Here is a 15189-nt window from a genome sequence, read left to right as displayed (position 1 = left end):
GACACCTTCCACACTGACGAAATATCGGTTCCTATTGTAATAACGGCTTACTTTGACCGAACACTTGCTCCCATCTACATAACCAGGGCTGCAGTTCACCTAAGATCAGCCCACGTTTACATATCCGTCCCTGGTTGACTACAAAATACTGGCTCTGCATTCTATAACCATATTCAAATGACCTGTTTCTCAAAAATAAACATCTTACCGCCTATTACTGTGAGAATACACATTGAACCTTTTACTGTCAATGTGAACTGTGAGGTTTAGAGTTGTTGATTCTGATGTAATTTATGAAAGCTTCTTAAAAACTAATACATTTTTTATTCACTTATTAGACCAGAGATAGTGTCAATTACTGTCCTGTGACCTACCTCTTGAATTTGCCGACATGGTCTTTTTGTATATATCAAGGTAAGGTCTCACTTCACTAAAAATATATCGAAGAATATGCAAAGCGTTCTGAAATGCTTTCAATTTAAGATGTTAAAATACATCTCATATCTATCATTCAAGGTCATATAAATCAAAATTAGCTTTCAAAACAGTTTTCAGTCGAGTACATGTTGTACAATCCATGGCCAGATATCTGGTAGGACTTCCTGCACATGTAGGACTTCGTGTCACCTCACACTAGGCTTGTGGCGTACCACCTTCACTAGCGATGCCCTACTGTAGGGTGTGGCTTCCGCAACTGAACACAAGGATGGTAGGAGATGGTTAGTGATACAGGAACCCTGAAAGGATGAGTACGGTTTGTGCTGCCTCTCACGAAAATAACATGTGGTACCTGGTCACACACGGTAGAGAAATATTGTATTGACATTTGCCAAAGCTGTACCATCTGCAAAGTGAAAGAGTTGTGACTCAACAACACATTGCAGCATGTTGGTCTCACAGATTAAGTTTAAATAAAAGATTTATTAAAATGTAGGTTTATGTAACTCTTCACAGTTTCAACTCTTAATAAGTAGAACCTTGTCAATGTGGACTGTCATGAACTTTCGACATGGAGGGCGAGTGGCTGAGTTGGTTTCACACTACAGAACAATACTTCAGTATTTTCCAGAGAGTCACATTCCCCGTGACTCAACAATCAGCAGATCCTAGCATGGCCAAGGGACATAACTCTTCATGGTGAATTGCTAGACCTCAGACCAATGACCTCTTGAGCCGGCTCAGCACATATACTTTGGTATTTCATTGGTGTCTTGTCAGGCTGTCGACCCATTTCAGAAATCTAGATTATTTTGAGTGAAAAGAAACTGTCCAGATTAACAAGGTTACTCTTTACCAGCATCAGGAACCTGTCATTTTTTTAATGGGGCCTTTGTCTCGCACAATTCTACTGAATAAATATAAACAAAACCAATTGCCTGATGGCATTCTGTCAAGGAGATACACTTTTCATCAGCCAATGCAAATATTCTAAAAGTTATTTGTGATCAGAAACAAATGAACAAGAATGTCATCAATGCATGATAATTTTGATGAAGTCAAATGACTTTTCCCTCTGACCCACCCCAAAATAACAAATAATTTTAACCAAGGAAATAATACTTTTTGTTCACTCACAAAGTTTCTTTCCTGAAATGCTTTCCCAATAAATGACAGGCCCCTCACTTCCTTGCTTTATTTCTCAAACTGTCTTGTTGACCAAGTATGGTATGTTGTCTACGTTATTCACTCCTCCAATCATCTCTTGAGCCATATTTAACCAATCACATAGGTACATTTCTCTGTAGTAGCCTCAGAAGCCATGGTGTGAATAACAACATGGTCGGATATTTGTTCCCAGGCATATCAAACATTATTCACAACAATCAACAAAGTAAACGGGACAGTAGTATCAATACAGTCTTGTATGTATACACTACGTTCCTCCATCAACCATGACTACATATGGCCGCTTCGCAAAGTGGCTGCTACTTCCACCAACAAATCAGTGTGTCCAACGACCAATGAGAGCTCAGCTTACATCACACACTTGACAATATTTTTCGTGCAACATGTGCCACAGACAAGCAGTGGTCTTCTCAACACGTTGCTTCAATATCAGGCAGCGATGGGTTAGGACGAACATCCCACACAGTGTTAGGCTCATCTGACTTCCATCAGCAGCCTTGAAATTCGTGCTAGTTCTCTAGGCCATGACTACCAAACTATGCTGAGGCCATGTAAAAATCCAGTGATGCTAGTTCTCATTGACCAGTATCGCCGGATCATAGGTTTTCGGACATCATACATTTTCGGACGGCCATGGTTATCGCATTTACAAGGGGTGTGGCGTCTCACAGACATTGTAAATACTCAGATGACCACCTGTTTTGAAGATAAACTCGTCTTTTATGAGTGACTGAGATGTTTTACAGTTGCTCTTGTGATAAACGAGAAAATTGGAAATGTTTCTTAAGAGTCCGAAAACCCATAATACGGGGATAGTAATAGGAGTGAGTGAGTGAGTATGGTTTTACGCCGCTTTTAGCAATATTCCAGCAATATCACGGCGGGGCACACCTGAAATGGGCTTCACACATTGGATAGTAATTGGAACTGAACAAAACTGAAAGAAAATGTAAACATAGTAAACAGTTTTGTCTCGATCAAGGAGGACTAGCTACAAACTCTGAGGACGAGTGAAATAAGGGTTACAGTGGACCCCAACCCCCACCCTGAATTTCTACAGCTGATATCGCCCTATTTCATCACTAAAATGAGACATGCGTCTCCACTACACCACATATGGACCGGAGGCTGGCGTGATGGAGGAACATTGTGTGTTTATACTTGTGAAGTACTGAAACTGTAAAGTAGAGCAAGGTGTGTTTATCCCAGCACTAGTGACATCCCCTTCACACAGCAATAATAACAAACGTAACTACGACGAACAGCGTTGATGTCTGACAGACACCAGGCTATAAGGACCTCGTCGTCACACACTCTCAAGACACATAACAATACATAACAATCGATAATTAACATCATAAAATATTTTCAAATGAAATCAACCAATCTATACAATCTTCAAAAAGTAACAAGTTAGCCCTAGGTTTGAATGCTGAAATTTCATATAATATCGTGTTCATGACAATTGTGCAAAAAAAAAATCAGTGGGGAAACCATTTAATAAAAATACTATATTCTTAAAATAAAGATATGTTTTGGTGATAAGTTGAACATGATCTCATCTATTTCGTTGCTAAGGAAACCGTTTCATACAAATTTGAAGGTTTCCATCAACAGATATCTTTCCATGGAAATTTCATTGATTTTCCCAATTAATATAATCAACTTCATCCAACATAAATTGCTACTCATAAAAGAGACCCCAAACTTCTTTGCTTTGTATAGAAAAATAAAAAGAATGCCTCATTCCACAAACCTATCTTAGCACGAAGTTCATCGTAACTCCAATTCCTTAAACTGACTAACAACAGTCATAGGTGCTAAGATTGCTTTGTGGGCCTGTTTCACGAAGTGATCTTAGTGCAACGACTGTCAGAAGTCAGAGAGTTACGATCATCTTAGCGCTAAGATTGCTTTGTGGAGCAGGCACAGGGCCCTGTTTCATGAGGTGATCATAGTGCAACGACTGTCAGAAGTCTGTGAGTTACAATCATCTTAGCGCAATGACTGTCAGAAGTCTGCGAGTTACGATCATCTTAGCGCTAAGATCGCTTTTAGAAACAGGGCCCTTGTGTTTAACAACGTTCATTTTGACTTGATGTGTTTGATGTGATGAGGTTAAGTACTGAGGAGATACCTACATCGGAAATGTACAAGGTGTGGGTGCGCCTACCCTACATGCTTGTGTGTTTAAAGCATAGCTGGGAGTTATGTACAAGCAATGTAAGGAAGAGAACTTCCATGATAGCCAGCTGCCTTCACATGTCAAAGTCAGCTGATTCTGGGACGATGCAGCAAAACCCTACCCAGTGCACCAAATTAAGCATGAAAATCAACAGCCCTTGTCACAGCTCGAGGTTAGAAAGAAATATCTAGTGGGTCCTTGGATTCAAATACATCAAAAAGCCCAGTGACCTCCTTAATTTCCAATCACTGCTATCTCAGTAATGCCTTGAGGGTTCCAAATGAACATTATCTTTGTTTAAGTGAAGTTTAAGATTGTCTTGTTTGATTTTTACTTCCGTCAAACCTCGTCATATCAATGAGTTTGATGATCTTAACAGGCTTAGTTCAATTTAATCACAGCATGTCAACTTGATGTGGGAAAATGTCACCGACTTTGATGAAATGAAATGTACCGAGTCTCTTGATTTTAAGAAAAAACAACAACTGAATTCTCAAATTTGTGAGTCAGACCCAACTAAAAAGTAACTGTATGCATATAATCTATCACCTTTATCACAAACTGATCTCAAATTACAAAGACGTCTTTCCATATTAAGAATGTGTGTGTATAAAAATTTATTATCCTTCAATTCTTCTGACAATTTTAAACCTAGTTTCCTGCAGAGAAGGCGGTGGGGTAGCCTTGTGGTTATAGTGTTCACTCAACCAGGATTCTATTCTGCACATGGATTTGTTTAAACACATAATTACTCGACTCTGTCAGGACAATGCTGGAATATTGTCCAAAAGTGATGTCACTATATCCAATCTAATAATGCCTATTATTCTGAATGTTTGCATTTCCAAAACTTAATGATCAGTTTTATCAATATGACGAGGATTGACAGTGCATCCCCATTTGGCACCAAACAAAACCCTATTTCTCAGTTTCTTCTACAACACAGTTCTACCTGATGCTACAATTGGAAGCCCTCATTAAAATGCATTAAGCAACATCATAACATTTTCAAACGAACTTCGAGTTCAACTGAAAGTTACTGAAATTACCTCAGGTTGAATCGGAAATTCAAAGAAAAGTACATGTTTAAATGTTTACGGAAAGTTAAGGAGTTTCCTGTATGTATGACAGGTTACATGAATATATCGACAGGAATCCTCAATACAAAAACAAAGCGAGGTGCATTTAATGATGCAAACCTTCTGCCCGATTGGTCCAGCAACAGCCGACACATCAACTCCTGCTTGTATTGACTGACTACCACGAAATATGACTAAGATTTGAAGAACTAAGAACTTACATGACTGGCACACTGTAAAGATTCAATGTTTATTATAAATCTATAAAATTATTTTACCTTAACATAGTGATAATTTTATCTATCATTTGACAAATGTCTAACATAATTTTCTTCCAACAGACCTGTATTGATAATACCCCGTCCGTTCTGACAGGGTAGGGTTCCACTGCAATCGATAGCCAGCTTACAAGTTTCCTGATACATTAATCAAGGAACTAGATGTGGGGAAAGCCGTACAACGATTATTGGCACTTCATGTTTGGTCCCCCGTGGGGATTCTGGGAAAGCATAGGTCCCGAGTACCCCATGCTTGTCGTAAAGCTAAACAGGGGATTGGGTGGTCACAAAGATTCCTGAATGGGTGATGCCGGGAATGACCAGTTCGTGAGTCGTAACCTAGGCCCTGTTCCACAAAACAGCCGCAGCGCTACGGCAGTCGCAAGTCTGTGTTTCAGTATGGATACTACACTCACTATATTAAAATCAGATCCCAGTTCTCGCTACCGCTAAACAAAGATCTGAAGACATCCCATTAGGGGTCACGTCAGAACGACCTTTCATCCAACCAATCAGTGTTGCTTACCAGATTATGAAAGTGACTGTCGGAATGTGATTTCTAATCATGTAATCTCGAAAACTTTAACATGGGGTATTCCGAACGATAGTTATGGGTTTAACGACTGAATCCTTACTTTCTAGACCATCTATTAGTCATTCCAGAATGTTTTTTTTGTTCAGGTTTCAAATTTGTAATCGAGAATTTGTCAAAACATGTTTCGAAGCGTAGTCGCCAATTTTGATCTTTGCTTAGCAGTAGCGAGAACTAAGGTCTGATTTTAATGAGATTGTTGGAACAACGTCCCTGACAGATCCACAAAGCGATCTCAGCACTACAAACTGTCACAATTCTATGTAAAACCATAGGATTTACGATCGCCTCAGCGCAAAGACTATTTTGTGAAATGACGCCCTGGTTGACTGGTCACTGTAATTGAAGTGTGATTTGTGACGAGCAGGTTGAATGACATAACAGGCCATTGTCGTACTGTTGTAATATTGCTGACTACGGCATAACACCCCATTCACTTATTCAACTAAAATACTTGCTTCATGTTCGTGAAATAAGATTGTGACAGGGAAAAGTTGTTTGTAACACAATGTTATTCTTATTTCTCAACGGAATCTGCCATGAAAGCCACTTATTCTGTCATCTAGGAGACTGGGAAAGTAGTATTGATGGCATCAGAGTAACCCTTAACTAAATGACTACAGCCTACTGAGGTTATTACCTTAGACCAGACCAATTTTCACCTTGCATACAAGTTTATGAACAATATTAAGTAATTTGGCATTGGATCAACATACAGTTCATCTACTTTATTGAGGCAAGTAATAATTTCCATAACTGATCATTCCATTTTCTAAAATTAAAAATTATATTTTTTTAATTTGGCAAAATAAAGGTCTTCATGACACAGTGAAATGAGCTGCTTATATTTGAATCAAATTGATCTGGTCTTAGATTAAATCCAGGCAGATAGACAAAAAAACTATTTTTGCTTTCTAAAAGTCATCGGAGTAGAAACTTTAAGAAACATTTGTGACCATTCAACCCACCAAAATAAGACTCGAATAAACTATGCACAGTTTCCTTACAAGAAACCGTGAAGCAAACACAAGCTTCTTAAATCAGAAGTATCAACAACTGGATGTAGATTGTAACACGTCAACAATACAGCTGTAAGGCAAAATACACCCAGCCTCCCACGATTGGCTCAACCCACAGGGTCAGGGGTCATACTTGGGTCACTTCACAACCATCCCACTCATTGTCCGATTCCGTATCCGAGAGATCGTCGTCACTGAAGCCCCCAAGGGACACACCCTCCGTGCTCCCCGATACGGAGGCAGTATCGCTGCCCCCCTCACCGCCCCCCATCCTGTGATTGTATAAAGCGTTATCTGGCGGCACGAGGAGGACTCGGTTGGGTATAGAGTGTTCGCTGAGGCTCAGCTTGTTTACGGAACTAGACAGCGTGCTGCTGCTGCTGCAATCCATGGCTTGTGGCTGAGGTACCCACAGTTTGTCCGAGGTCTGAGACCGAGGCTGTGTGTACTCGTCTCCTCGCTTGCATGTCTTGCAGATCATATTGTCAGCACTTTTACTGCGTTCCAGGTTAGGATTAGGTTCTGCCTCCTTCATGGGGGAGAAGAAAACTTTAACCTGAAAAAGTAAAGCATAGACACAATGGACCAGGTTGATCATTTCATTTGAAAATGGGAAAAGAGGTGCTTACACTTATACAAAAAAATATTTAAAAATGTCCATACTACCAGAGATTTATCCAGGATTCCAAATTAAGTGTCCTTGGCAGGCAATTTGGGAAAAACCAAATCTCATTTGTTCAAGTTGGTCAGTGAAATACAAGCCTAACATTAGTCATTACTATATATCGACTTTAAGAATATTCACTGACATCTGCTGCTGAGGTTTCCCGCTGACTTTGGGCCAAATATGGGTATTTGAGCAGGCCTTCATAAATCCCTGACACTACACTTTTAGATCTGCTTTGTAGTCTTCTGCTGCAGTCAGCACTATCCAATGTACTAAACTAGGGCGGTTACGATTAACTCGCATATTCCATGAATCGAACCGTATCCATTCATGAATTGAATTCGTTATTCGTGTCCACTAGAATCGAATATTTATGAATATTCAAACATGTGCACTTACATACCCTGTACCTAAAAATATCCATAAGAACATGTTATATGCCTAGATTTCTTCAAAGACAACACTCTTATAATAATTAATTTAACAGTATTGTGGTCACTGGTCATTGTCACATTTGAGCAGATACTAGTACCTGGATAAGTCCAGTGTATAAATGTATACTGTATTAATAATTAACAAACCATGTCAGATTATTAATGTTGTTAATGTTTCACTGAATATAAAAAATAATATATTCACTGCTGACTTTTTATTGTATTCGTGAATTAATATTCGTATTCGTTACCCTATTTTCGTGATACGAATCGTATTCGCCTCATATTGATTTGTTGCAGCCCTATACTACACCCTGTCAATAATCAAGCCTGGACGAGGAAAACCAGTGGCTGAAAGCATCTCCAACATCCCACATTCTCTGGGTACATTGACTCACACTCAGCCACAAAAGAGAGTCAAGAAGTGATTGATAACAACAGCATCGATCCACGCAATTGGGTTACGAAAACATGCATCAACCAAGTCAGCGAGCCTGGCCACCTGATCCCATTAGCCGCCTCTTATGACAAGCATAGTCACTTTTTACGGCAAGCATGGGTTGCTGAAGATCTTCACAGGTCGATTATGAGAACAACCAATGAACTACAAGGAATAATGAAGTATCTGCCCCGAGTGAATGAATGGTGTTTAGACCGAGCCTTTGGCCTCATAGACGTTATTCTATATATTACTCAATGACATTTTAAGAGAGAAAATGAAAAATAACGTATGAAAGAGAAAGACAAACTTCACTGAACGCGGACATTCAGATGACATAATGTAATAAATTTGTGATGTCATGGATGAGATTGTTTCATATTTCCCATAAAATGAAGCACTGTGACATCATTTGGCTTCAACTGACCAATCAGCATTGAGAATCAACAAAATGCACAGTTGCAAATATCGAAAACTTTTTACCACAATAATTCTACCCTTATGGGTGATATTTGAGATTCAGTACTTACTTTAAAATTAGGGCTGAAATTTCTATGTGACTTGTCTTTGTTAGCCCTGTCGAGTTCGTTCTTGGGCAGGGTGAGTGTGAGGTAGCCTTGGTTGTACTCCTCCTGTGTGTGGTCCCCCTCGTCCCCCCTCAACGACCCCCCACTCAGCCTCTGCTTTGCCCCGTTCTGCTGGTCGCAGTCCTCCCACTCCTTGATGAAGAAAGTGTTGAACCAGAAGTGGAACATCTTCTCCTGAAAATATCCGTTTACCACATAGAGTAATCTATGTTCATAACGAACACGCTTATAACAAACTGATGGATGTATAACAAACTGTTTTTTGTCCCGTCTATTTGTTGTATATATGTTGCAGATATGCTTATAACGAACTACGGTTATAATAAACTAAAATTAGTGATTCCTTTAAGTTCGTTATAACTGTAGTTTACTGTATTATGAAACAAAGGGGAATGTCTGCCTCAATCTGATTTGATAATCTTGGGCTTTTTACCGAGTAAGAATAGCTTACCTGATATGGGTAATTTGTCTCTTAGTTCGAAACTTGAAAGCCCCGCCGCTCTCCCCCCCCCCCCCCCCCCAAAAAAACCCCAACAATTTCTGTTCTGATAGAAATACAATCAACGTTTTGAAAGTCAGATTTTCTGAACTCAATAAGAAGGTTTTATGTGAAAACAAGAGTCATCAGGGGATGACATATTGCCCATTTTAGAGGAAATTAAAATCGGAGTTTGGCTACTTATACCCAATTTTGCTTCAATGCCATTGGATACCTTCAGTTCAGAGAAGAAAACACTAAAACTTTTCAATTTTTTTCAATATCCTAACTCATGAGCGGCACCAGTTGACCACTAGGCTGATCTCCATAGCAGGTTCCATCGTGAAGTATTTAAGGGTTTTGGAGTTCTGCTCCGTAAATATGCTCTACCCTCATTTTCAGTATAGGTTTAACTTGTCGTCGTGGAAAAAAATAAACAAATAAAATCCCTAATAATCAATAGGCACCAGTACACATAGCAAGTTTGAAAAAGATGTACTTAATAATTTTGGAGTTCTGCTCCGATAATGAAAAACAAACAAACTAAAACGAAAAAAAGTCTCAAAGCATCAAACGGTACCAGTTGCCCACTAGACTGAACCACACAGATTGTTTCAACAATAAATATTTAACGGTTTTGGAATTCTGCTCAGGAGGGGCATGGTGATCGCTATATCCCAACCTTTTTCAAACAAGGGAGATAAACAAGTAAACAAGGTAAGAAAAATGTAAATCAGAAAAAGAAAGTAAATACAATAAAGATGGAAAACAGTAACAGAATAACACGAGGAGTGCATACCTTCTTCCCATATCTTGTTCTATGAAAGAACTCGATCTTGATGTCCCCGCACAGCGGAACCGGCTGTGTTATCGGCATAAGAAAGTATTCATCTTTCTTCTTGAAGCCATCAAAGTTCTTGGATGAGAATACTTTCACTTTAAGCTGGTAGACTTCAAAGCAAACAGCTGTAGAATGTAAACATAAAAAACAGGTGAACAAGCTTGAAGTACATCACCGACATGTGCTAAGATAGTGAGTGAGTGAGTTGGATTTAACGCCGCTTTTAACATTATTCCAGTTATATCACGGCGTGTCAGCTTAATGTGGGAGGAAAGCCCGAAGTGATGCAGGTCTCAGACGTTTACCACTTTGGTGAAACCCACGAGCACGGGTATGGTGCTGACAAACCTAGAAACATAATCGGGGCGAACCGGGATTTGAACCCACAATCATAAGTTTCTGGCATGTCCAAGGGACGCAACTCTGCACAGGAAATCGTGGCGCCTTAGACGACTGGGCCACCTGTGCCCCCTGTGCTAAGATAGTAGAATGTCAGCAAGGATGATCCTTCACACAAAGCTCGTCTGTTATCAGACTTTTCAGTATTCAAACATTACACTCTTTCCTACTATGCTTCATTAACATGAAGTACCGTTCTCTCCATATTAAGCGCTCTGCTCCAATATGCCCCCGACCACCTTCAAGACAAAGCTGTAAGTAATCTTTATAAGTGCACCTGTATAAGAGATGTCCATATAAGAACATATTTCCTTTGCCACAGAAAAAACACAAGTATATAATTGCCCCAAAGAACCATAATTGAAAATCTTTTCTTTGTTGACTACCGCTTGATCTCTGAAAAGAGTTTAACTTATGTATGATTTTAATAAGTGCCCCTTCTGTCAAGTCTCTACACGATAATTTCGGTGAATACGGAACCACAGATTTAATCCTCTGGGCTCTTATTAGAATATTATTTGGGTGGAAAAAAATTTGAGTTGAAAGATAAATTTCATGGTTTATGCTGATGGCCTGAACTGTTTATATACCACAGATATATTTTTCCAGAATTTAATTGCCCATAATTAAGGGTGCATATAACACACGAGTGCATATTATACACAAATATATAAGTCACGTGTACATTGATCAATCGGAAGGGGTGCTAATTGGGATTGTTCACTTGCCAATATATTAGCAAATATCGCCGTGGGTGCTTATTAGAGTGGGGCGCTTATTACGTCGAATACGGTAAGTGAAACATTTCAATATCGAAAACATATTTCTTGTCACAGAACCTTCGTACTTACAAATTGATCCAACATTGACCATGGGCACTGTTTCAAACATGATCTGTTTGAGGAGCAGACTGACAGGCTTGTAGTCCAGCTCACTCCGCAACAGCTCCCCGTAGTACCGGACATACCTCCGCTGGCTTGGTATTGTCACACCCTGCACACACAGACAGTCACATATCACCCATAAGGGAAGAAACATCTACTTTCCAATATTTGTACATGTGTATTCCAGGAATTACCAATGCTGATTGGATGGCCTGAACTTCAATGTCACATTGCTTCATTGTTGAGAATAAAATGGTATGAACATTCTTGACAAATTGATAAAACTAAGTCGTCTGGGGCAAGGTGAAATGGAGGTTTAACATCGTGGTCAAGACTTTTGCACTTCTAGAGTGACGTGTGTGTGACTGCTTGTACTAGTCCACACTAATCCTGTCTCTCCGAGGCAAGAGAGTTAACCGACTATAAAAGTCCAGTTTCCACCCTTGCCGAACTAGGCTGGTATTATGGAGTTACATTTTGGCTGGACTAACGAGTCTATGCATAGTCCAATCAAAATCGTGCAACGAAATCGAAATACGGTTTGTAAAGTGTGGTGCAGATTTCGGTTGATTGCATGTGCACCGCCAGCTCGTTGTTTTCCAAGTCTTACCCTCATGTTTTTTATGAAGGTGCTCACGTGATTTGATGCACTTCGCGATGTAAGACCCGTTTTATCACAATATAGATCTTGATTATCAATCAGATCGTCATGACTGGGCACTGCCATTTTGTTTAAAACAAATGCAAGTGATACGAGAGGTGGAATCTGATCGGTCCATAGGAGAGGCTTAGAAGGGACAAAACTCAAAATAACCACTGTTGGATCGAGCGCAGGAATTCCAGCCTAGTTCGGCAAGGGTGGAAACTGGACTTTTTGACTTGGATGAGCCTAATATTTTCAGCAGCTTGAAAGGACGCAGTAGGGAGCAGTGAAGTCGGTATATGTTTGCTTTATGTACTCAAACAATAATTTTCACCATAATACTTGATCCACTTCAATGAGACACAAGAAAATCATGAGTGAGTGAGTGAGTGAGTGAGTTGGGTTTAACACCGCTTTTAACAGTATTCCAGTTATATCGCGGCGTGTTAGCTTGATGTGGGAGGAAAGCCTGAAGTGATGCAGGTCTCAGACGGTTACCACTTCGGTGAAACCCACGAGCACGGGTATGGTGCTGACAAACCTAGAAACATAATTGGAGCGAACCGGGATTTGAACCCACAATCATAGGTTTCTGGCGTGCCCAAGGGACGCAACTCTGCACAGCAAATCACGGTGCCTTAGACGACTGGGCCACCCGTGCCCCCTAGAAAATCATGAAGGCAGATATCCTGTATCATTATTCCAACAGAAATAGAAACAAATTTTGAAATCTTTTGTTCTGAGGTTTGTTTGTTTGTTTGTTCTTTGACGCCGCGTTCAGCAATATTCCAGCTATCTGACAGTAGTTTGTAAATAACCGAGTCTGGACCAGACAATCCAGTGCTTGACTTCATGAGCATCAATCCATGCAGTTGGGATACGATGACATGCTTCAACCAAGTCAGCGAGCCTGACCACCCGATCCTGTTAGTCGCCTCTTACAACAAGCATAGTCGCTTTTTACAGCAAGCATGGGTTGCTATGGACTTGTTCTAAGGTACATGACGTCATAATGTTTACAGATGGGAAGTCTAAGCATTGTGATCTGGTAGACATGACGTAACAGTACGCGATAGATTTGTGCAAAAGTCAAGCTGTGATGATATTACTGAAATTTAAAATACACTCTATAGGTATTTGTTCAAGTTTTGTCTTAAAATAAATTTAATCAAGAAACCCTACCCTCACATGAACCTGAGTCAAATGTGTTGTCATGGAAACCAGGAAAACATTAACAATTTTGAAATTCCTAAATAGCATGATGCACCAGTTCATGGCTAGGCTGACATCTGGGCAAAGGCTGATCAAGAATTATTGAACCATTTCAGAGTTATGCTCTGGAAACAAATTTAGATGGGCAGACCACACCAATTCCTTAACCCCCATCCCACTTCATGGCATAATAAGCTATTTTCCCAGTGTGATAAAATATAAGTTTTGTTGTCTCTTACATCAAATACTGACACTTAATTTAGGTCCAAAACAAATAAGCAATCCAAACCTTGTGGACACAAATGGCCTCAAACCATAAAAAGCAGATGGAACTGTTTGTTCCCACTAACACCTAAACATCCACATCATCAACATTTTGACAACTCTGCAATCCCATTATTACATGAAGTACTTTTTTCTTACAAAAACATCAATTTATTTTTAAAGAAATCAATAATAAAAGAGGGTTGCTTCCATTGTCCTTGGCTGTACGAACCTTATAATCTCTGGTCCTTGTTTTCCCATAGTATTTGAGAGCCTCGTCTGCGTCTTGGAACCTCTTCCTGTGCAGCATGTAGGCACAGATCATCACTCCAGTCCGACCCTGGACACCAGAAACAAACATTGCAGATCAGGGCCAAGCAGTCAGCTTTGAACAACATACGACAGGTGATTGACATGAACCTCACATAGAAAGACTTGACCAAAATACATTAGAATGATTCATTTTTCAATTTAATCCCCCTCCCCTTTGGTTTACACTTTTGCCAGCGATGTTGAAAGGATTTTATCCTCGTTTCGTAGAAGTCCTTCTGATGGCTGTCGAAGAAGGTCTCCACTGCTGCTATGATGTCACCCTTCCAGTCGAAATGAGTTCCGGCTGGAGCCTTCTTCATGTATGGGAACAGATGAAAGTCTGACAGAGCCAGATAAGGCTAAAACAAATAATAGTCTTGGTTCTCAAGCACGGCCCGCATCATCATAAAGTCTTCCGCATGTTTCGTTTTTATTTCCATTTAAAAAAAATTCAAAAATTCTAATACTTAAAAACAATGTGGTCCAATATAGCACACAGTTATACTGCTTTATGTGCATCTTGTGTTATGGTCACGGCCGCAATAGGAGTTTGTAGTTTTGTTTATGTAGGGAGGCCCTTTCCCAGGATTCGAACCCACAGTCATAGGTTTCTGGCATGTCCACGGGACGCAACTCTGCACAGCGAATCGCGGTGCCTTAGACGACTGAGCCACCCGTGCCCCCTTGTCATGATGGAAGAGCCCCCCACCTTTTCTCAGCTTTCCATGGCCCACAGTCTTAATTTCACACTGCTATTGCATCAAAATATACTCTATTTAGTGGCCCTTTGGAAGATTGCCCATCATGATGAAACCCTCTGCACCCAGAACATAGGAAGGCCACAACTTTTTCCAACTGATGTGACAGTCTTTGCCTTCTTTGGTGGTGATGTCAAATGCTGCCACTGCTCTAATTGTTGTTTGGACCTGTTGCAAGAACCTTTCTGGATCAGCTTCAAGCATACCTGGTGTGCCTGCTGCAATGTCAGAAGCTTTGAAAACCAACAAGCTGATACTTATTTCATTGCCAAAGTTTCTGTGATAATCAAATGTCATTCTCCGGTCTGTCATCACTGTATCGTGTATTCTCTGGATCATTTCAGGTGTCGCTGACATCGTTCTCCCTGCCACTCTTAAACCCTGCTCCTGACATCTTTATGGTGGCATGGGAAGGAGGCATCTTTGCCTGAGTTGTACTCATATCTTCATGGATGGTGTTTGATGCTAAGCCCTTTTCCCGCAAGTACTTGA

General features: G+C 40.2%; 1 protein-coding gene across 1 annotated transcript in view; it reads right to left on the bottom strand.

The window, feature by feature from the left end:
* Positions 1 to 5851: 5851 nt before the first annotated feature.
* LOC124131244 (phosphatidylinositol 3,4,5-trisphosphate 3-phosphatase and dual-specificity protein phosphatase PTEN-like) overlaps positions 5852 to 15189 on the bottom strand; it is a 49255-nt gene continuing 39917 nt past the window's right edge. Inside the window, exons 5-9 of the mRNA XM_046494368.2 lie at positions 13860 to 13967; positions 11476 to 11617; positions 10184 to 10350; positions 8850 to 9080; positions 5852 to 7335 (exon numbers count right to left, since the gene is read on the bottom strand). Of these exons, the coding sequence (XP_046350324.2) occupies positions 6907 to 7335; positions 8850 to 9080; positions 10184 to 10350; positions 11476 to 11617; positions 13860 to 13967 (1077 nt within the window). The 3' untranslated portion in view covers positions 5852 to 6906. The remainder of the gene's footprint in view (positions 7336 to 8849; positions 9081 to 10183; positions 10351 to 11475; positions 11618 to 13859; positions 13968 to 15189) is intronic.

This window comes from Haliotis rufescens, unplaced genomic scaffold, assembly GCF_023055435.1.
Source record: "Haliotis rufescens isolate VD_foot unplaced genomic scaffold, xgHalRufe1.0.p SCAF_20, whole genome shotgun sequence".
NCBI classification, from domain to species: Eukaryota; Metazoa; Mollusca; class Gastropoda; order Lepetellida; family Haliotidae; genus Haliotis; species Haliotis rufescens.
Note: the sequence above shows the minus strand (reverse complement) of the source record. Positions and strands in the feature narration are given on the sequence as shown.